The sequence below is a fragment of the Camponotus floridanus genome, unplaced genomic scaffold (assembly GCF_003227725.1).
Source record: "Camponotus floridanus strain SB8 unplaced genomic scaffold, Cflo_v7.5 scaffold2, whole genome shotgun sequence".
NCBI classification, from domain to species: domain Eukaryota; kingdom Metazoa; phylum Arthropoda; class Insecta; order Hymenoptera; family Formicidae; genus Camponotus; species Camponotus floridanus.
Window position 1 is genome coordinate 3,076,185 of NW_020229325.1, and position 24,218 is coordinate 3,100,402.

Below are 24,218 nucleotides of genomic sequence, written 5' to 3' on the forward strand. Positions count from 1 at the left end.
TGATTATTGAGCAAAGATGTGAATGCGTATGAAATTTGCATAATTCGCAAATTTTTACTGCTTTAATTATCACATAATACGATAATATATCTCTTTAATGGATTAACTTATAATGTTTCTCTCTGTCAATGTATATTAGATTTCAATTATTTTAAGGCCATATTATACAGAAAATTATAACAGGAAATTATATAAAAATCATATGACGTAATCGAAAACTAACTCTGCGTTTTTTCTTTTCCTCTCTTTCTCTCATCCGAATAAAATTCAATGCGATCGCGATCCCATTCCATTATAGTCATCCGAGATTGAAACCGGCGAAACTTTGAAGAGTTCAATTCTCGATGTTGCGGATATGGAAAAAAAATCTTACGCTGTTCCATCAAAAATATGAGTATCACTTTCACGTATTTAATAGCGATATATTTGATGTCGCAAAAATTGCAATAGAGTTCCACGATCTCTGATCACATGATGAAGGAGAATTTTTTCTCGCAATAACAAAAATCCCTGTAAGAAAGTCAATGATAAAGGAGAAAAAAATTATAATTATTATATCTAATATTATATTTTTGTCTCCCTCGCACGATTCATGGAAGTGTTTTAAAAATTGTTCATTGAAAATATATTATAATTGATGAACTTTTTCATAGCTAATTTTTTATTTTTTCTTCCCAATCTTTTCGAAAATTGTGACTTATTAAAAATTATATAATGTAGTTATATATAATTTAAAAAAAAATTGCTATCAAATCTTTACTTTATTTACGCAACAATTTATCCGACATGTTAACGCGCATTAATTTTATCTAAATAATCGCATAGAGATCTAAGTAAATGAATAATGAGAAATAAAATCGTCACTTCTTATTATCAACTTTACGACATTACATAATACAATAATTTAGGTATTTCGTGTGTAATAAAAATGTAACATTATTAACTTAATTTCGCCTCAACTTCAAAAGGACTAATACAGTCTTGTAATGTGATTAATATGATAATTAATGTGATTAATATGTTAATTAATATGATTAATATATGTTACTTATATAAATGCGGCTAAATATGAATCTTAAACGAATAATCACGATAGAAGAGAGCGAGCGACATGCGATTTTTCTTTTTTTTTTCCTCTACAAAGAGACTTCAATTTGCTGTTGCCAGTTGAATCAGTACGCGGAAAAAGATTCGCGAACAGCGTAAAGTGTCACGCTCTGTAAATCTATTTAATTGGCCGAAATCTGCATTTGGGATAATTATTTGATTGTATATTTAATCGTACAAAAATTATTGATCATTTTCTTCTTGTTTTCTCCGTAATTATAAAGACAAACCGCAAAATTGGACTGAACATACTCGGCACGTCTCGTCCCACGATAGAACAAAAATACACATAAAATAACAATAAAGGATAAAAAATAATAAAAATTATAATCGACAATAATATATATTTTTTTATATAATAGTGCAATCAATAAATTGTATATATATATATATAATATATATGTATAAGTATATACATATAATTATATATTTATATACATATATGGTATATATATATAATTATATATATAATGGTCAAATTAATATTTACATTATATGTACTTCTACTGATTTTTGCGGATCCGTGTGTTTGCACAACAAACGCTTTGTGTGCTCTTAATCTATCTAGCTTCTCTACCGCACCGGAGCTATGGCAACTAACGTAATAATGGCAAGTACTCGCTGACGGAAAATCGAGAAAGTCAATGTTTGACGGTGGACAATATAGTTTATGGAATGGAGCGATTGATCAATTCGTGATAAAGAGAGAGACCGATAGATCAAGGTGAGGAGTCGGCTGATTTACTCATTTTTCGCGCTACATCAATAATAAATTTCCCAATCATGTTTGTCCCCCTCTGAATCAAACGATTATTCCCAAAACACTTTTTTTTATATATTTGATAGTGTAATAAGGATATTTTAAATAATTCAATACATATATATGAAGCTCTGTATACAGCAAGATTTTAATTATCCGGATTCAAGATAGACGAATAATGTATAAGATATACATCTATGTCTGCATGAAATTTTGATAGATATAAGCGAGATAAATAAAAAAAAAGATATAACGAAATATTAAATAAAAAAAGATATATAAATAAAATATAAATAAAAATATAAATAATTTTATATATATAAAATATCTAAAAAAATATATAATTTTGTATATATATTTAAAAAAATATATAATTTTATATATATATATACACACACACACACACAAAATTAATTATACATATATAGAAAGAAAGCATTTTTTTTCATTCTCGTTGCCGATCGTCAAGAAAATTTCGATATTTAAATAATAATTAATGTCCGGATAATTAATATCTTGTCGTATGATATTTCGGGGCTTCAACTTGGGTGAAACACGTTGATTGTTCACATCCGATTAACTCGTGAACGATACGGCACATCAGTGTTACTCCCTTTTGTCCCATCGCGCGATTATATTATCTTGAACATTTCTCTTTTCTGCTTTTTTTTTGTTATGCGAAAAAATTCTTATCACTCCCGAGACTTCACGCGTGGCGCGAAACGACGATTGTCACTTTGGTGAACGTTAAGATAAAGCTCTATTTAGCGTCAGCCGATCTTATAGCGGAACAGTGAGAATGACAAACACAACGGAAAGGGACGGAACGGAAGGGGGAGAAAGGGAGAGGAATAGGGGTGGGCAAAGGAAGGGTTCGTTTTTGCTGCTGTGATCCGAGTCCCTTATCTTCTAATACATTCAACAACTAGAAACAGAGAAACACTGGGATCGTGCCGCAGCCGAATACGAGAATCTCGACCCACGTGTGTGTACGTGTGTATATCTGTGTGCATGTACGTGTGTTTGTGTCTATATGCCTGTAAGTTTTTCGTGCAAGCCTATTTTTACCTATCTCACGCGTCTAGTACGCGTGTATGTACGTGTTCGTCTTTTTTTCATCCCCTTGTCCTCTTTTTTTTCGGAGTTTTAGGTCACGAGGGTGTAAGCCGTAAAACGCGTACGCTCGAGCAGGCGGAATGGAAGCAGCTGGGAAGTTATTATACGAGTCCACGAATCGCTCGCCGCTTGGTTGCTGCCTCGTCCTACGTTGTACATACATATATACACGGTTTGCTGCGCAAAAACAATGTATACTCGAAACATTACTCAACATACATACTTGAAAGTGCATGGAGAAAAAGAATTTGCTGACACGGTCAAATTTGTCACTGTCGTAGCGAGTATCGTTACTCGTTATATGAACAGAAGAGACTTGAGGGAACGCTAATTTTACACATCCTAAAGAAGTTTTCTGCAATTTGCACGAATTATCTCGTTGTATCAACAGACTGACTAGTGTATTATCGAAGCTCAACAACGTTTTTCGCGTTGGAACATTTCTGGAATATCTCGGAGGAAGAGATATTTTATCGCGAATCATCAATTGCTTCAATAATAAAAAAGACCGGGTTTTCTATTTTTTTCGAAAGTGGTTTTCGCATGTTGAATGATTCAAAAAAATTGATAAAATTTTCTTAAATCTTTCGTTGCGTGTGCGCTCTCGAATCATTGGATAAGCAGCAACAGTGACAATTTTGCCGTGACAGGAAGTTCCTTTACTCCGCGTGCGTGTGAGGAGGTAGAAATCGCAGAAAAATGCTTCCCTCGCATATGTGGAGGGAAAAACGGCTCCGCACGGACAATGATAAATTTATACTTTCGAGAGTTTCGTTTTATTCTCCTTCAGAGAAAAGAGAGATGAAGGATGCGCGCACGTGCACGATTCTCCTCCCATCTCAATTGCTCGGATATAAAAAAAAGAAAAAAGAAAAAAGAAAAAATATATCTACATATACATATATCTCTCTGTAACATATTACGTACATCTAATAAAATTCGATCGGTCCATGGATAACACAGAACATCCAGCGTTCAAATTCAATCCATAATTTATACAATCTAATAAATTCGATAAATAAATTCGACAAATAAATTTTCATTATCAGTCACGTCCAAATTTAGAGAGCGCCGTAATTCTAATCGATAATTTCAACGCGAAGAAAAAAAGAAAAAAAAAAGAAAAGAAAGAAAACAGAAATCACTCGAGAGCGTATTCAGTGCACAATAAATGCAATATATATAAAATATATAATATAATCATGTCGATGATGTTAATTATAAATCATATGAGGCTTTAACTGCATTATTTCCCGTCGCATCGCCACATTCTTCTGCAGTTCCTTCGCTTCAACCATCGAACAAAAAAGGATTCACGAAGTTCGTCAAATGCACAATATTTCGTTAAACAAAACAACAGATCATACGTTATATCACTCAAGAATCGAAAGATCCGCGATACGCATTTTTTTCTTTTTCTTTTTTCTTTTTTTGTTCTTTAGGTCTAATGTAGCGCGCGTGAAAAGTGCCTATATCCTTCTTTCGTTAAGCACGCCTATTTGTTGGATATATACAAGCTTTTTTCCGTCACGATAATACATATAATATGACATCGTAAATAATACTACCCTTTTCTGGATCGACAAGCTCAAAGGCAATTTTCACGCGCCGCTTCTCGCTGTAGACGACAATACAAAAGATACCATATATATATACGCATATAATAACGAATTATACGTTTTTTTAACGTGCGAACAGAATTTACGATAATGATGCCTCTATCAGGAATAGAGTTCACTCTTCTCTTCTCTATTTATCTATATATGTATACCACGTATATGCGTAAATAAAGGTGATTTCGATCTAAAATTATATCGCTAATAGGCGCTTCCTCTTCTTCTTTCGCGCGGGAGTACGCGTGCCCACTCCCGGAGAAATTACAGTTACAGTAATGCGATTAGACTTCTTTTACGCACTAACATAATAATTAAAAAAATCGGATTACTCTGAAAAATTCGAGATTATTTTTTAAAAACTGTTCCTCGGACAGTACATTTTTTTTCCTTTCGAGAACGCTCAATTTCTTCTTCCGTTTCCTTTCTTTTTCACTGGTATACACACCGTTGTACATCCTCTTGTACGCACACTCTTTTTTTTTTATCCATGAATTTAATTTAATTTTGAATATTTATCCCGTCTTTTTATTATGCACTTCGCCCGTTGGGGGTTGGGGGAGCAACTTAGGACCATCGCATAATTTATCACTGCGAATATAATGGAACCGTTACGCGTTAATTACGAGGTATGTTTACGTCGAAAAATTAGCAGAATGTTCATCTTCTTTTTGATTATATTTCCACCTGTTGTGAGTTTTATATATCACATATTTTAGACATTGCGTTTCCGTGTGTCTTACAGATCTTCGTCTTGTTGGTTTTTTCCCCGCTTCACGTTCGCCTCTCTTTCCTCTACTTTCGTTTACCTCTTCGAGATTTGTACAGCACAGATTCGACAAATCCGTCCATGTTGCACTTGTGTTAGCATGTTTACGATCGCGTGACGCGTGATTGATTTACGGTCGTTTCTTTTTTTTCCTTTGTTGCGATGATTTAAGTTTAAATTTTTAGTTTTTATGATTCCGACAAGCGTGATATTCAACACGCATTGCTCTTGCGTTTCTTTATACACTGGTATAATTATAAGTCTTTTGTCTTATGAACTGTTGAGTGCAAATCTTATTTATATACTTTATGTTTTTATTGTGGCGTTGATGTTTCTCTGCTCGCAAGAATATGGTAATATGATTGTATCACCTACTCTCAACTCGTTACCACCACTGCTTTGATATACACAATTTACATTCCGGATACACTGTTTCACACCGTGTGAATTTACATTCGTTTTATTTACGTGTTAACGCGGCTTTTATTATTAGAGTTTTAAGCAAGTTCATTAGAGCGTATATTACGAGGCGTCAAGTGTTCTTATTATGGCGTATACACACATGTGCTTCTTTTCCTTCTCCCTTTCATTTTTTTTAATGCTTCGGCACTGCACTCTTATTATATGATAATTTTAATGATAACTTTAATTGCAGAACCTCAATAAAAAGGATCACGTGAAATGTTCGATTTACGATTAGCTTAGCGTTCCCCTCGTTTACATTCAAATTATAATTTGATATATCTAATATTATACTGTGTCTTACATATGAGGATTTTTGTTATTTTATTACTACCGTTCTCTCCTTGGCGACTCTCGATTGCCGAGTTCTTTATTATTTTTGAAAATTTCTAATTTTTAACAAAGAATTGATCAAAAAGAAATAACATGTGAAATAAAGCTCAATATATAAGATAATCGCCTCATAATTTTAAATAATCATAGGGAAAAGATTACCAAACGATCAACAATTTAATATCAAATGAGAGAGCAAATAAATAATATATTTATAGAGAGAAATATATTTTTTTATGTAATGTGATATATAATAAGCTTCCATATGAGAAGAATTTTAAAATATATTTTCATAAAAAATAAAAGAGGAAGAAAATTATAACAAAAACAGTGATATAAAGAATAGAACTGATAACCTTGATAAGAAAAAAAAGAAAAACAAAACAAGGAAACAATATTATAATATTGGTCAAATTATAATTGACCAGAGAGTATTTTATAATATCACATATTAACAATAACAAAATATTCTTGCAATAAATAGAAATTTTTTAAACAACTACATATGGTGGCATATATGTATATATATATGTACGAAGAGGAAGAAAAATATCTTAATAAAGAACTCGGCAGCAGATTACGACATCTGCTCGCAATATTACTGGACTTACGACTCTAACAATTGTTTGATTGTTTAAATTATTTAGGTTAGTTCCTAGTTGACCATTAGTGTATGCGATTCCATGGGCGCCGCGCTATCGTATAACGTATCCGTATCTTGCGTAGGCTCACCTTGCAACTGGCACTGATTGCTCAACGTTCCGGCGCCGCAATCACAAAAGAATCTAGAAATATTAATGCACGATTTCATTATAGTTATTTCATTTTTAATGGAGAATGTGCACCTAAATAAAATACATCAAGCGAATTCGCTCTCACCGGTCGTGTCTGATGAATTCCACATCGTGACCGGCATGACAAGTTTTTATACAATTAACGCATATCGCATTGCGATCCGTCGTGTTGCAAGTTTGACAGCGGTAAAAGTCGTGCATAGGAAAGGAAGTGTACGATGAGATTTTGTACAAGCATTGGCCATTTCCAACCGCTTTCTCCACCGCATCTTGATTACTAAATATTTTATTGCCTGAAAAAATGCGCGATGATACAGTAGATTTATCTTCTTCCACGCTAAAAATGCTATCCAGTAAGCAAGTATTTACCTCTAGTTGTCGGCTGCACCCCACTCGCTAGGCACAGACCACCGAATCGATTATTGAATATTTGATTGTATTCCAGCGTGGCGGTGGCGTTGTTGGTTATTTCAACGCCAGCTGCCAAGCCATCGAAAATCCGGTTCCTTTTCAATACCGGCTGCGATTGCGTCGAAATGAGCACGCCCGCTTGCGCATTGCGAAATATATCATTCTCTTCCAAAACACCTACGAATTGAGATGCATGAAAATCACAATCACGACCATTTTTCCTCCATATACATTTATAACTTAATTTATTTTATTTATTTTTATTTTATATAATTTTCTATTTTTTAAATACTTTTTATAATTAAAAGCGAGAAGCTTATCAATTGAATAGAATTGATAAATTTTAAATTGAAATAATTATATGTTTGATTATTTGTGATATATTTTAACAAAAATAGATAAAATATATTTAATTAAATTTGAAGAAGCAAAGCATACACACATTATCAATAAAAAAATTTTACTATTTATATATTTATAATTTGTGTGTATGCAAAAATTGTATGGTACAAAAATTAGTAAGATTTTACAAACTATGTACTTTACCTTTGCCCCCATTAAATATACAAATTCCGCCGTCTCGTCCGTCGTATATTTTGTTCCTCTTAAGAGTCGGATTGCTGTCTGTCTTAATCCAGACGCCAGCCATCGCGTTATCGAAAATCTCATTTTGTTCAAGTAAGCCTAAACCGCTATTATATACAAGAACACCGCCGTTTTGACCACCCCATATTTTGTTGCCACGTATTACTGGATTACTGCCAGTCCTAAATTAAAAGAGGAAACACAATTTCAGGCAACTTTCTGACCGCTATATTTCGTTTACGCATTTGAGACTTGCGAGCATCTTTTAATCCTTTTGCACATGTGAATTACCTTATTTGTACTCCCGAATACAAATGATTGAAAATATCATTGTCCTCCAATCTTCCGTGGCCGTTGTCGTAAAAATACACGCCGACCTGTTTGCCGCTATGAATTCGATTTCTCCTTAAAACCGGCGTCGAACCCGTTGTGATCCACACGCCTGCTAGGGTATTAGCGTAGACCTCGTTCTCCTCTATTAGGCCCTGGCCCTTTTCGTGGACATAAATGCCACCGTGTTGACCATGATGTATCTTGTTATGTCGAACAATCGGATCCGAATTTGTCCTGATTTGTATGCCGGCCAATGCATTACCGTAGATGTTGTTATGTTCGATCAGACCCCTGCCTTCGCCGAATATATACACTCCGCCTTGATGACCATTATATATTTCGTTCCGACGTATAGTCGGATTCGAGTTTGATGTGATCCATACGCCGGCGAAGTTGTTGGAGTGAATCTTGTTGTCGATGAATTGTCCGAGGCCGTTTTCGTGGACATAGATCCCACCAGTCTGGCCGTGATGAATCTCGCAATGAACAACAGTCGGATTCGCACCGGCCTTTACCTCGAAACCCGCTATCCGATTGTTGTGAATATCGTTAGCCTCGAAGTAACCAAGTCCATTGTCGAACGTGAATATTCCTACATCACGACCATGATGGATGTGATTCCGCCGCATGATAGGATTCGCATAGTTCTTCACCCAGATGCCAGCCAGAGCGTTTCGCGAGATCTCGTTGTCCTCGTACGTGCCCTGTGCGTAGTCGGTCACGTATAGGCCAACGTTTTCGCAATCTGAGATATCGCAGTTTTTCACTAATGGATTGGCACCCACGCCTGATACGCAAACTGCGGCACCAACTAAAAGTAGAAATAATATCAATTTGTTTAAATATCAACTTTATTTCAAAGATAAATATATTGAGTAATTATAAATTTTTTGTTATAAATTTCAATTAATGTTTTGTAAAGATTTAAAATTTTACAGAGATAATAATCTTATTAAGTTCAAAATTTTTTATTAAAGTATCTTAATGTTACAATATACATATCCATATGGAGGATTTAAGCGTTTGCTTACCTACACTGGAGCTTCTGATAATACAATGATCAACGGTAGGACTGCAATTTTCGCCAACCTCCAGACAATAGTGTTTATGATGGGGCACTGTGCTCGTGACATCAGGCGTGAACTTTAACGTAAGATGTCCGGCGTAAGCACGCTTTGCACCTTCCACAAACATAACCGTCGATTCGCTCTCCCGCTCCAGGATGACAGATTCCGCGACATTACCTGGCGCGGCGCCGATCAGTGCCACATCACTATCGATCACAAGAAACTCGCCCCTGTACGTGCCTGCATGTAGAAATACCAGATGCTGTGTCGACGTGTCCTCCCCGTTCGTTTGGGAATTGCTGTTACAACAGCCTTGCCCGCTCGCAGCCGCACTTCCACCGTTTGTCGTGGAACCGCTATTACTCCTGTACTCGTCTACGTAGTCCAGTGCGCCCTGGACCGTATTAAAGTACGGCAGATTACGGCCCTTAAACTTCAAGTCCTGGAAGCCAGGTCGGACATGCACACCTCTATATAGTTGCCTGAAGCTCTCCTTCCACGGATTTTGGTACTCAGACTCGTCCGGTGACACAAACTCGAATTTACACGGGGCTGGGTTAAATAACGGTAGATCGTACTCGTAAACCTGCTGATAAAGCGATTTCCATAGCTCCGTGTCGTTCGCGATTGCTTGGAAACGCTTGCAGACTTGTGAGACTCGGCAAAGATCTTGCTCCATAAGATAATTGAATATTGTGAGTAGCACTTCGTCCGGTAGCTCGTATTGAAGATAATGCGCCGCTGTATTTGTATTTATACCTATCGTGAAAAATCCAAATTAGATCTGACTGATTAGCAGAGTTAAATTCTAAAAAAATCTATGTGTTAAGAAATGAACGAAAGAGCAATGTTGAAACTTACTGAATAAATTATTCTCAAATTTGTTTTCATCATTGTAAAGAAATTTTTATTATATTGCATATAAAAATATATATACAGAGTCTAATAAAAAATTTATGATCTCTGAAAACGAGGAGATATTCAAAAGATGTTAACTTTCTGAAAAGAGATACTGATATAAAAGTAACTAATTCATTGAATACTATTGTTGAAATAGTTCAAAAATATTCTTTCATATTTAAAAAAAAGGAAATTTTAATTAATAGTATGGAACATTCAAGATTACTCAAGTTCGCATAATATGTCTTTCTATAATTTTTACAATGAATATCCCTTATTTTTAACTGTTTTCGAAGAAAATGTAACAAACTTTTCATCAAACTTACTCTGTATATGCTTTATATATATTAATAACATATAATCATCATGATATAAAGATTATTTCTTTATCTCTCGACACGTGGAACAATTTTTAATTCGACTCATCTCTTTCAATTGTGACAAGTTTGAGACGTACCATCTGTAGAAAGCGAACATGTCCGTCTCGGTCGCTTTCTCGCTGGTAAAGACGACGATCCGAAGGTAGCGGCAATGCTACTTCCACCCGATGGCGGTAGAGCGGAACTTGTGCCTGGCGCTGGGTCCGGATGTGGTGGACTCTTGCGTCTCAAGTCGTACGGCGATGAGTGCGACTGCGGAGACGGCGAGGGTGCAGCTACCCCGGATACACTAGGGGACGAGCCTCGTCCACCACTTCCTCCGCCTCCACCGCCAACTCCACCTCCCGGAAGGATCTGATTGGACGTCGGACACGGTAGGTCGCATGGCTCGGCTAATAAAAAAAAATAAAAAGGTAAAAATATCTAGTCTCCAAAAACAAGGAAAGTAAGAAGAGAGCGAGGGAAAAGCAGGTAGTTTTTTTTTTTCAGCTGAAAAGAAGACAAAGTCGTATATACATTATTTTGTGGTTTTGTGTCACTACCTGATGACAAGAGGACTTTTGAAAGGAACCTTTCATGAAGAATAGCTACGTATAAAAGAGGAAGAAAAGAAGATAATGAAATATAATCACACTTAATTTACCAAAAAACTACTTTCAACATCCTAAATCTAAAATCGTATAGCGTCCTATTAGAACGGAAATCTATATAAAAGAAGAAAAAGTATATATTATTTTGAAAGGGAATATGATCACATAATTAAATCATAATTCTTCCTGTGATAGAAGACCCTTAGTAAAATTCTATTACTCTATTAAAGTAGATGTAGTAAGAAAAAAGAATGAAAAGAAGAATAAAGTGAGCCTCAATCCGAGATATATATCTGTTACATAAAAGACGAAGAAGAAAGAGAGAGAAACATACATTGTCACAAGTAATATATCCTGTTTACACAAACAGAAATAAACTTGTATACTTAATGTGACAGATTGTAAACAAAAAGTACATTACATTTTGTCATCTGTTATAATCTCTATAATTAGTAATAAGATACCGCTAGAGAAATTTGCATATTGACACAAGGTGACCCTGTTTTACAAGTGCTGATGCATAAATTGTCGAACATGCGATGTCGTAAATCGATATAAAAAGAATCTGCTAATAAAGAGCAATCTTGCGATTACATACAATACAATATCCGAAATTGTAATTTTTACCATTATGCAAATTCAATATGTAAACCTTACAAGCATGAGTAGCAAAAGAAATACATGTGTAAATCTCACTGCTTCATTTTATAGTGTCAAACTTATTGCGAGAGTACATATCGTATGATAAAATTTTTAATATATTGCATATATTCCTTTTGCCCCTCTTATATAACGATAGAAAACGAGACATGATGTATCTTCCTATCTCGACCGATTGTCGCTATCGCAAAATATGAAATTCGCACATCGTATACTAAAGTACAAATTGACAAAAAGATATTTCGCAGACGTTCCTCTATCTTTCTCTCTCCCTGTTCAATCACTATCAAATCATTATCATCGGTGCGTCAACGAGTATCGCTACAAAAGGAGCAGAATCCGTCACGCGCCTTCCACTCCGCTTCGGTGAACAGCATCTTTCAGACACATTTCACTTTCTAGCCGATAACACACGGACACGCGTACGGGAGGGCGCTCTGCTCGGATCTACAAGATGTGTGATTTTTCGGGGATCACTCTCGATCATCGTTGCGTTTTGTGGATCCTCTTCTCAGGATCCTCTCTCGCGAAAGTGGAGCACCACTAACTCATCAGTCATAAAAAATCATCCATTGGTAATATCGCGTCAGTTCTTGCCTCATTTCCTTTTCCTTCTGTATATAAGAATATATAATGTATTAAAATAAAGGAGTTTTTAAACATCTTTTTTTTTTTTAAATATCATGCGTGCGATTTAATCTCAACGAGATTCTTAGATTAAACTTCTCGAGTGCGTATCTCTATTACAGTTAAATAGATAAGCTTGCATGCGAAATAATCATCGTTTTTTATTCTTATCTAATGTTACTTTCATAACAGCTTATTCGATTTGATCCGAAACACTCAGATATTCAAGTATCGATACTACTAATCTAGAACTTTAGAGTCTGGAATTAAATTTCGCATTCGTAAAAAAATAAGATATTCTTCGTTTTCTTCTAAAATACATATGTTCATAAATTAAACTAACTTTTAATTATTTTTTCTCTCTTTTGTCTCTTTCACTTGTCGAAGAATTTTAAATATTACACAGCTGAAAAGTTAATAAACAATTGAATTCTTTCTAAAAAAATGAAAAAGTTACATATTATATAATCTCAAAAATATTTCTTATTCGCTTGTCCACTAGTCCTCTCAATCTCTCTTTCTCCTTCTCTCTGTTCTTAGGGTATATTATGTGTATTATTTGTCATATGTTTATCAAGTATTAACGATTGGTTATCGAAAAAAGAAGTTCTAAAGTCTCTACAAAATTTTAAGAATTCTGATAGCCAATCGATACATCCGACAAACATTTTGCCATATGAATGTAGTATCAGTTTTATATACCCACTCTCTCTTTTTCACTCTCTTTCTCGTTCGTTCTCCGTCTCTCTCGGACCGATGGAAATTTCGGCACCGATCGACTTGTACTCTTGCATCGCGTTCCAACTGGATCGCCGGTGATTCGGAATCGGGAAGAAAGGGGAAAGAGAAAGAGAGAGAAAGAGAAAAAGGAAAAAGAAGTATAAGGGGGAAGGGGGGGCCGTGAGGACAGGGAAGGGGACGACTCCGAAGCCAGCATTCCGATGGATTGATCGCAAAGCGGAGATCGCGATCGTGTACACGGGAGGTACAAAAGCAATCACTTCTCTGACGAGAGTTTTTATCTTAATACAATAATATTATATTATACAATCACGTTTTCTTAATAATTTTAAAGATCATTCAACTCTTATTATAACAAACATGCAGCTTCTGCAATATATTATTCTAATAGAAGATCTTATCTTCCATCCTTCTTGCTTCATTGAAATATATGATTCTTGCTCTGTACTCATAAGTACTATGTAATTTTTGAAGCCATAAACCTCAGAACATTATGGATTTATGTTATATATTCCTTCAAGCTAGATGATAAGAGACTTTGTAAACTGTTGGTTAGAATATTTTCTTTGTTTAGTCTTGTTTATTGGATAGAATAGCACGATGCGAAGAAATTCCGACTTTTTCTATTGTAAAACTTGTTGAAAAAAACATGTTGCAAATCCTCGAATCCACAATTATACCATTTCCACACCAGTCAATCGGATATTATCTACAAATATTAAAAAGCAATATGACTGTTAACAGCTGTCAATGAGAAATTATTCGCAAGTTTGCAAAATTACTCATGGATGAAAATATAATTTGGAGATGCACAATTGAATACAATTATTAAAACAATTCCAGAATTTATTACAATATTGTCTTAGTTAAGCATTTTTAATTATTTGCGCTAGTCATGATTGCTCAAACTTTCCTTATCGCTGTGACACAACTATGGTTAGACCGAGTCTCTGACAATTTTACCTTTGAAAGCCAATGAGTACAGATTCATCAGACTACATAACCTCAGCTGAAACATTCTGGAGTTGCTTGGAAGTGACGACAGACACAACTTGGACAAGTTTACGTGTAGCTGTCAGAATAGAATACGGAATAATTTGTTTTCTTCTATATACAAATAATTACAAGGAATACCAATGTTTCTTTCTCCACCAGATATGCAATTTCAATTCACTCTTCCAGCTCTTTTCCAATTCTTTCTATACATTCCACATAAAAAGAAAATACAATGGAAGGGAGAGAAATAAAGCTGATAGAGGTAGCGAAAAATGCTAGACAAAATACAGATAGACGAGGGAGGCGAAAGAGCGTTGACAGGCCTGCTCGAGACAAAGACTCGACGGAGATGGCGGAGAGTGCGTCGAGCTCGTGGTTAGAATGATGTGTGATACTCTCGATCCGTTGAGGCTCCCGAACGAGATGGGCGATGGCGAACAGAGGACAGACAGGTGAGCAGCGAGATCTTGGAAGAAGTTCTCCGATACGAAGAGAGAGAGAGACGGGGAGAGAAAGAGAGAGACTCTCTTTGTGTCCCCGTCTCTTTCTCTCTCTCTCTCTCTCTCCGTCTCGCTCGCTCACGCCGTCCCTCTTCGCTCGCTCGCTCGTTCGCACTCGTTCTTTCTCTCTCTCTTACCCGTGGTTCTCGACGGCAAAGGGATCCTGTTTGCGTTTTTCCGACGCGACCTCCGCACGTAGCTGCGCGACGACGAGAACGACGCGCTTGGCATCTTGCGCGTGTCGTCGGCGGCCCTCGGCGGTCGTCCTCGTGTCCGTCCCCGTTGCCGTCGTTGTCCTCCTCCACCACCTCCTGCCCCTCCCCCTCCTCCTCCTGCTACTGCTGCTGCTGCTGCTGGTGCTGGTGCTGCTGCTGCCGCTCCTTCTCTCCACCGCTCTCGAGCGCGACTCGTCGCACTTCCCGGTTACGAGGGATGCGCGAGTAGCCCCGGCCGGGTACCCTGCCCAGCAGGTACGCCGCGGTCGCGGACACGCTCCGGCAGAAGGTGTCAAACGTTCCGGACACACTACACAATAGCGACACTACCACCGTGCACGGCGGCCATCTTCTTGATCTCTGCTCGCCGACTGGCCCAGAGGGCAGCCGCCAATCGGATGTGTTTCTGCCCCGCGAGAGTGCGTGTCGCGCGTCCCTCACCCCCCATTCGATCCGCACCGTTTCGTCGCCGCCTCAACCTCTTCAGCCTCGCTCACGCTCTCTCGCTCCTTCCTTCGCCTTCCTTCCTCCCTCCCGTCCTTCCCCTCTTCCTCCGGAGCCGCCGACGCCACGGGGCGCTTTTACCGAGCTCCCCTTCCGCAGTGGAGCGCGACACAGGCGACCGACATCGGAGTTATGGAGTTATGGAGGCCGCGGAACGGAGTACCGATAACCCGCACAACTGCGTCTCCGCGATCTTCTCGTGCCTCGCGCTCTCGGTCGTGTATGTGGCGAGCCTCTACGTCTGGAGTTCGCCGCACAACAGGTACGTGTGTGTGCGCGCGCGCGGGTGTGTGTGTGTGTGTGTGTGTCGCGGGCTCGCGTGACGTGTGACGGATAACAACGGCAGCAGCGTCGATCACTCGCGACGCGACGTCAACGGGACGGGTCAGTCTCCCTTTCCCTCCCGTTTTCCCTCGAGCGCCCGTCCAGGTCCCCCGTTTCTCTCCTTCTCGTTCATAGAGACGGAGGGCTCGGTCTCGGAGGCTTCCGTCCCGTCGACTCTCTGCCGGGTAAACCGTTCGCGGACGCGAACCGCCTCGCACCGACCGAATGGATATCCGTGACTGACGCGCGCAGCTTCGCACGTGGTGGCGCTGCTCCTGTCACCGGCGCCGTTCGCGCTTTCGGGGATTTTTTTGGACAAGTGGCGGCGGCGCGTCAAGCTTCCTAGGGAGATAACATGATTCTAGTGACATACTCGGCGGAACGTGATCGTTGAGTTTTAAAGCGGATTTATTTAGATTATTTATTTAGCTGATATTAAAAACAGACATTCTCTGTCTTATTTTTCATTATTTTTACATTATTATCTGAGGCAATTTAGGCTTCATGTAATTTTATGTTTATAGCTTAATTTCAAATATGGCGCCGATTGTATTATTTTTACTTTTATTCTTTATTTTTACTATGATTATTATTTGATTGCATTCCGTTTCATGTATTAAGCTCAAAAAAATCTATAATATACGTAACAAAAATTATAAATTTTGCATGAAACGGAATGCAATCTTTATTTGAGCGATATATATCTGGCGCGATATTTGAATATGATTGTAAAATCTAGCACATGTTTGAATTTTTTAATTTAAACATCATTTTTATTACACAATAAAAATTATAAAATATTTTTGCATGCAAATTTTTTAATGTAATAGATACGATATAATTTCTATTGCATCTATTACATTAAAAAATTTGCGTAAAAGAGATATAATTATCTTGTAATAATTAAAGATTTCTAATTACATTTGATTGGCAAAATTAACATCTGTAATTAGTATAATTAATTCTTTTTCATCATATTTCTTCTTAATTATATTCTTTTTAATTATACTATATAATAAATGAAAAATAATTACATCGATATAGCGATATAATGTTCTAATAATTAATTTTCTATTTTATGTTTTATGTTTCTTGTTTTAGAGAGCATCCATCGACGATAAAGAAACGATTTTTTAGCGTATTTATTATGACCCTCATTTCGCCAGCACCCTTGTACTTTGGATTAAATGAACAAGTGTTTCGAAAGGTACTTAAAATAAATTTAAATAATTCTGATCTACTCTATGACAATTATTTTTGTTATTACAATTGTTTATACTTGATAGGTAACTATTTGGGAATTGCTGGGACTACGATGGTCGGGTTTAATACAGGCGACTGTGATACCATTACTCCTAACAATGATCCTGTTCCTAGGTCCCTTGAGTCTACAGGGATTTAATGGGCTGTGGCGATTGTACACAGGCTAGTATTCTGCAAATTCAATTAAGGTTTCGATAATTAAAAAAAAGTGAAAAATAACAAATAAATAAATTTCACTTTTAGAACCCATGTACTGGTTGGGAAGCATACGAACGTTAATATGGTGGAGAAATCAAGTAATTGCTCCACTGTCTGAAGAATGGACTTTCAGAGCATGCATGTTGCCATTGCTCTTACAATGTTTTACACCGTCTACTGCCATATTCGTATGTCCTCTATTCTTTGGAGTGGCTCATTTTCATCATGTGGTGGAGAGGATGAAGATGGGAGTGGGAATCAAACATGCGTTGTTTGTATCCTGTGAGTTTGCCACAAATTTTCTACAAGTCTATGATGTTTCTGCAATGAATATAAATAAATGATTATTAAATTTAGGTTTTCAGTCTGCATATACAACTTTATTTGGAGCATACGCGGCTTTCCTCTTTGCCAAGACAGGTGGGATTATTTTTTCACGAAAACAGTTATTCAGATTTTATATTTGTCTATTTTTTTATTTTTTTATTTTTCTTAGGACATTTTGTTGCGCCGTTCGCCGCGCATTCTTTCTGTAATCATATGGGATTTCCTGATCTTTCTGAAGTAGCAGCATATAAGGATCCACTGAAGAGAGCCGGGCTGCTGTGTCTGTTTGTGATCGGTTTAGTCGCTTGGTGTTTCTTGTTGACGCCAATGACACATCCATCATTGTTTAATAATAATTTATTCTGGACAAAACACTTTATATGAGACGTGTCTGATCTCTCTAACAAATACTAGGATCAAATGTTTTTAAGCAAGATTTACATTGCTGTGTGATATTTTGTATTTGTGTCTAACAGAGTACAGAATACTCATCTATTGAAAAATCTCGCGAATATTAAAATAATTGCATAATAATAGCATAATAATAAAATTCCACTAATTCCAACTATATTTAACTATTACTATTGGTATAAAGATATACCTATAATTTTACTGTGCAATTCGGGATTGTTACAAAATGTATCACCGTAGTGCCTGAGATTTAATTAGATTTTTATAGCAGTAATAAAACATGAAGTGTTATAATGATTATTAAAATAAGTGAATTTGTTCGCAAAACTACAATGGGAAAATAGAATCTCTTATATTATTAGTTGCGAATTTGTGTATTTGTATGCGTTACTAAATACGTTAATAAATTATTTTATGATCATGTACCTATAAATCATAACTTATTAATTTATTTTTCAGAAAGATTTTTGTGTAAACAAGAAACATATATTATTATACTAATCAATATTACATATTAAGGAAGTTTGTAAAATAAATCTTTCTAATCGTCTACTTTTATAACAATCTGTATGTACAGTGTATGTATGATATCTATAAATGTACAATGGAAGTGATATTCCAATATTGAGACGATAAGCGATGCCATCATATACATATACATAATGTTTTATTTAAATCACAGAAATAACAGTTCCGTAACAATATTACAATATATCCTATATATATGTACATATACATATATGGTAAACATGTATACATTATATATGCAGTAAAATTATAACAAAAGTACACATGTACTTATATATACATATATAATGAGAGCTATTTGATTCTTGAATTTTAATTGCATACGTAATGTATACCATTTGTTAATCGAGAGATATCATGGAAAATCAATTTTTTAAATAACGTTCAGAGATCATGTTGATAGCGATACAATGTTGAAGTAATATTAAGTGTTTTACAATCAAAGAGAGAATATAAAATTGCTAGAAATATATAACAATGATGTCATTTCGACTTACAATAACTATGTATAAGTGTCTATTAAAATTTGACAGTATTTGTTAATCTTGTTTTAACATCACGAGAGGAGGAAATAATGTAATTTTGTGTACTACCATCATTACATTCACTTTATAACATTGATACAGAATATATAATTCTAAACAAAACATTCAACTTGTATCATTTATCAGTCTATAAATTTATCGAATGTTTATGCCTCTTCCTGGACAAGCTCTTATTATATTAAAAAACAATTTATATAAGAACATAAAAATCTTATATTGAAAAATGTAAATATCAATTGAATTAATTTTCTCTTAAAAGGAAATTGATAATCGTTTTAGAATAATAATAAATAATATAAGCAAAATAAAATCTTTTCAGAGAGAAGGAGATAAATATTTATCAATTTCTCTTAAATAATAAAATTTGTTGAAAAATTCAATTATGATGATGTTGATAACAATAAACAAGCATTCATTAATTCAAGACATCAAACTCTTAAAAACAATTAAGACATTCATCTAAATATATAAAATAATAAATGTTAAAATAATTTCAACACTAACTGCTAATTTGTAATTGTTGAAATTATTTTAAAACATAGTCGTAGAGTTTATGCAGTCCTTCTTTATAATACTTTTAAATTGCACCATTTAAATAGATAAATAGAAAACTTTGATAGAGTAATGTTGGATCATTACACATAAATGCGCAAAGATATTAACTTAGGAACTGTAAACTTTTAGTTTTTAAATTTATTTTTTTATTAAAATAAATAAATAAATAAATGCAAATTCTGGGATAGCATGTCTGGCATGTTTTTGCAATATAGTTTGGTCAAATACTTATGTTTGGCTTGATCCAGGCGTTGCGTCCGGATTTTGCGATTGATTGAGAAACAACACATTACTCGACTTAATTCTAGGCCCAGCTGCGATTAATGAAGGTGACGGACTGATACAAGGTGTCGAGCAATGACTATTACTCAGATCGCATTGATCTAATAATTTCCAAAGCTCTTCTGGTGTAGGTCCTCCAGAAGTATCTGAAAAATATGGAAATTATAAAAATTAGGATAAAATAGCGATTAATTTTAATTAAATTAATGAGATCAAAGACATATAAGTATATATAATTTAAAAACTTTTAAAAATAAATATTAATATATTACTAATATTTATCATTAAATTATATCGGGCATTGTTTATCATTAATAAAACAAGGTAATATTTATATGAATTATACAATAGATATTATTACTTTCTAGAATTTTAGATACATGTGATTCATGCTAATTTTCTGTTTCCCGCAGAATGTCAGATATGTGAGTCATGCTCACCGATTTCGTTACGTCATTACAACGGAAAAGAAAGAGAGAGTAACATACTTTGAGTGGCATTGAAAGACGGATCCAATGCCGTTGTGAGATCCCACATTTGTATAGTGCCGTTAGAGTGGCCAGTGAATATGAAACGTCTAGGCCTTGAGCCCATGCGACTAGAGCCTTCACACTCGTGCACGTAAAATGAGCTTATAATACTACCATCCACCGATTGTATCACGCAAACTCTCTTTCCATTCGATGCTAATCGAACAAATAATTGATCGGTTTCGGGCACAACCTTTTGCACGAATACTTGCTCGTCGTCTTGTTCGCCAAACGGCCCTGTAACGTTATTCGGAGATTAATATAATAGATTAATATAATACTTTTGAGAAAATATTAATCAGTATTCTAACACAAAATATTTTTAATTTATTTGTTAGAAATATAAAGGAATTGAAGAGAAAATCATTTACATATAAATATATCATTTACAAAATTCATTTCGAAGAAAGAATAATGTCGCAACGTACCAAAATCATTGCCGGCGTTGTAACTAACGCATGGGTCAATTGCTTCCAGGGAAACAATTTTGAAGCTTGCCTCAGGCGTTGATCCTGGTTGCGTCGAAATCATCCCGCGAAATCTGGTAACCGCCCAACTTCTAACATGATTATACTCGGAACAAACCGACACCAAATATTTTTCCGAAAGAGTTACCTGCAATATAATTCGCGCATGATTGGAATTAAAATGTGTATATATCATAATTTAATTTATAATTTTATTATAACAAAAAATTTGTGTTGGGGTAAACTACGTTGGACATACCTTAGTTACACTGCTCTGGTGTACCGTGAAAGTTTGAAATAACTGTGGACCATGGCCAACTGTTTCGGGATGTTGAACGATTACTCGGACACTTCCGGATTTCGTGCCATAAGCGATTTCTATCCAATTTCCACAAAGACCTGCATGGGAGAGACATACTTTTAAACGAAATATGTTTTTCATATTTGCATCAATCATCTGATGCACTTTAAAGAATATAATTTCAAAGAATATGCACAAATTGAGCAATGTTGAAGTTTTTTGATCAGAAATTAAATCTATATTCATGAAATTTTATATTATACTAATCGGTAATTTTAAAGTGCATCAGAGGATTATATATATGTATGTGTGTGTGTGTGTATTGTGCGCGTGTGTACATATATTTGTTTGTAAGATTGCAGTAATAGAAAATGTTCAAAATATAATAAAATAATATTTAAAAAACAAATGCTTCAATGTATTATTGTTATAAAATAATTAGTATATAAATGTTTTTTTTATAAATAAAGCTCACAATATTGCATGCTGTGCATTGCAACAATAAGCAGAAGCAATTTATAAAAGAAAAAAAATAACAATAATTATACATGATTGTATTTTATAATTAAGCAACTACATATATATATTTCGAAATTAATTTGTGTTTACCGACTTGATTAAAATAAAATATTATTAAAAATTACCTATAAAATTTGCCACTATTAACAAACAAAAAAAATATACAAGCAAAGATACATATTTTCTATTACCTCCCTTTCCCCTCTCAGATGCTGGCATGGAACATATTACTATGAATAGAAAGAGCAAGCAAGCAGCTCCAACAATTAAATTGAATCAACAAAATCCACTGCATAAAGTAATATATGAAGAAAGAAATCAAAAAGTACATTGCATTAGTACAACTGGACGCATAAGGATAGCAGGGTTGTATGTGCAAATTGTGCAATCTCTAACATTATCTCGTGTCTCGTGTAAATTCATTTTTTCGCTCACGGGAAGAGAAACTTACATAGAGAATTTTACATTCATATTCTATTAAAATAAATTAAAATAAATGTGCTTTGTGATAGAAACACGTTTGCAAATATATATTTATTTTTATGCTATCAATATGTTGTAAAATGTACGACTATGCGCCAGTGTACCGATATAAAATTAATGCTATCTGAGAGGAAGAGGGTACATTTGCTTCTATTTAATCACACGATTTACGTTTGATGCAGTCAACATAAAATGAAAGCGAATGACATTTCAATTCGAACGAGAAAGCAGAACATCTGCTTATGTCGACCCATACTTGCCTTGTGCTATTTATCCAGTTGTACAAAATGAAGCAAAGAATGTAATAATAAACTCTCATTAATATTTCTAACAATCAATATCAAATCTCATAACTATAATATTACCATAATTTTATAAATTAATGAATATATTTTCTTTGTATATTTTATTCATTAATAAATTATTAAATAAAATATACATTAGTTAGTATAATAACAATTATATTTATACATCTATATATTTATTAATATATATTTAAGAGTTTTTGTTTTATATTAGCACGATTAAAATAATTTTCGTTAAGTTGGTGTATTATAATGATGTTTGTTATTACATTCTGCACTAAGCAGCCTTAATAAATGTTTTTTAATCAAATATATCACTCATCGGAAAATCGCTTTTCAACAAATAATATTAGCTGGCTTTAATTTAAAAGATTTTACCTCTATTATATCTTGTTATTTGCCGGCATTTTTATCAAGACTAAAATAGACTGATGAAAGAGACTCACTTGTTTTCGGCGTCAAATACACAGATATCGCTGTTATGGGATCATAAGTCGGATCTCGATATAACTCAGTTACAAGCAAGTCATTATCCTTCATTCGCAAAGGAAACTTTTGCATATCTGCAATTAAAATTATTATAGTAATAGTATAGTTATTATGTAACAAGTTTTTTCAATCAAGAATAAAAACTTGAAATTGAAATCCAAAAATTTATTTCTATCCTGCAAAATATTTTAGATGTATTAAATATTTTTTAGCTACAGATCTCTAAAGTCTTTCAAATATTTGATGCATTAACAGTTTTTATATTTTTGTATACCTAACATTCATATCTTATTTGATTAAAAATGTATAATTTTAACTTTTGCTTACCAATATAATAAATAGATCCATTATTACAACCTAAGAGAAGAAAGGATCCAGCTGTGTCAAACGACAGGATGGGTACTACATCTTGTATTTGCCAGTGATGAGTCATCGCATGCCATACACCGATTTTTCCAGTCGGTGACAACGCGACCAATTGGCTACCAATGAAAAATAGATATTCTACGCGGACATTCAGGTTGAATGTGCCTACGTTGATCTTGATTCCTTCCTCGGATACACCCCAGAGTCTTACTTGACTGCCATAGGAGATAGCGACCATTTTGCCGTCCGCTCCACTTCCCATCTTTGCGTTTATCGCCACGCGCTCTATTATGCACTCGATATGCGGACTGGTAAACACGTGTTGCCATCCGGACGAGTCTTTCAGCCGATAGCACGTGATAAAATGCGCGTAAGCGATAACTATCCAGTTGTGATGCGCTTTTATGATCTGTACTCTTAAAGGATCCACCCAGGATGAAACTGCGCATTAAGTATAATATTATGTAAAAGCAAAAATAAAGCATTTCAATCTTTTTTGAAAAATCATTAATATATTATTTATCTTAGAAGAAATGATTTATCAAAGCTTACCTTGTTGCAATCCAAATACAAGGCCAATATCGTTTTTATATAATTTATTCAGATCAGCTGAATTATTTCTAACGTGTCTCAGATCTAGAGATGGTGTACGAGAATGTGGCAGACCACGTTGTGGCAATCGATAATCTAAAGAAGAATTTCTGATATGCGTTCCTAATGTTCCTTTGTGATTCTGTGGGCCTGCAAACAAAAGCCTTTTCAGTTATTTTTTTTCCTCAATTATATACTGTTTTATTTCTTCCTGTCACGTTTTTATATAAGTTAGATAAATTGTATGAAAACATATTAAATAATTTCAAAA

At 34.9% G+C, this 24,218-nt stretch overlaps 3 protein-coding genes across 7 annotated transcripts in view; 1 reads left to right on the top strand and 2 right to left on the bottom strand.

The window, feature by feature from the left end:
• Positions 1-6,652: 6,652 nt before the first annotated feature.
• On the bottom strand, positions 6,653-15,103 carry LOC105253624 (F-box only protein 11). The gene is made up of 8 exons (XM_011261765.2): positions 14,882-15,103; positions 10,708-11,022; positions 9,315-10,109; positions 8,242-9,094; positions 7,912-8,132; positions 7,324-7,542; positions 7,040-7,247; positions 6,653-6,945 (listed from the first exon to the last, which is right to left on the bottom strand). The coding sequence occupies exons 1-8, from the start codon at positions 14,973-14,975 to the stop codon at positions 6,816-6,818; spliced, it is 2,835 nt and encodes a 944-aa protein (XP_011260067.1). The 5' UTR covers positions 14,976-15,103; the 3' UTR covers positions 6,653-6,815.
• A 206-nt stretch (positions 15,104-15,309) lies between these two features.
• Positions 15,310-18,411, top strand: LOC105253623 (CAAX prenyl protease 2). Of its 2 annotated transcripts, none has more exons than XM_011261763.3 (6): positions 15,310-15,725; positions 16,889-16,994; positions 17,074-17,212; positions 17,294-17,530; positions 17,606-17,668; positions 17,745-18,411. In XM_011261763.3, exons 1-6 carry the CDS (start codon positions 15,358-15,360, stop codon positions 17,957-17,959), a joined length of 1,128 nt encoding a protein of 375 aa, XP_011260065.2. In that variant the 5' UTR covers positions 15,310-15,357; the 3' UTR covers positions 17,960-18,411. The 2 variants fall into 2 exon arrangements, with proteins under 2 accessions (XP_011260065.2, XP_025263849.1); XM_025408064.1 differs by lacking the exon at positions 15,310-15,725 and adding an exon at positions 15,781-16,176.
• Positions 18,412-19,586: 1,175 nt separating this feature from the next.
• LOC105253622 (BTB/POZ domain-containing protein KCTD3) overlaps positions 19,587-24,218 on the bottom strand; it is a 316,103-nt gene continuing 311,471 nt past the window's right edge. For 2 of the 4 annotated variants that reach the window (XM_025408058.1, XM_011261758.3), the window contains exons 4-11: positions 23,909-24,097; positions 23,318-23,797; positions 22,948-23,064; positions 21,905-21,925; positions 21,153-21,292; positions 20,855-21,041; positions 20,385-20,663; positions 19,587-20,042 (exon numbers count right to left, since the gene is read on the bottom strand). In XM_025408058.1, the coding sequence (XP_025263843.1) occupies positions 19,843-20,042; positions 20,385-20,663; positions 20,855-21,041; positions 21,153-21,292; positions 21,905-21,925; positions 22,948-23,064; positions 23,318-23,618 (1,245 nt within the window). In that variant the 5' untranslated portion in view covers positions 23,619-23,797; positions 23,909-24,097 and the 3' untranslated portion in view covers positions 19,587-19,842. Of the gene's footprint in view, positions 20,043-20,384; positions 20,664-20,854; positions 21,042-21,152; positions 21,293-21,904; positions 21,926-22,456; positions 22,463-22,947; positions 23,065-23,317; positions 23,798-23,908; positions 24,098-24,218 lie in introns of all 4 variants that reach the window. The other 2 variants (XM_011261760.3, XM_011261762.3) reach the window with 2 other exon arrangements.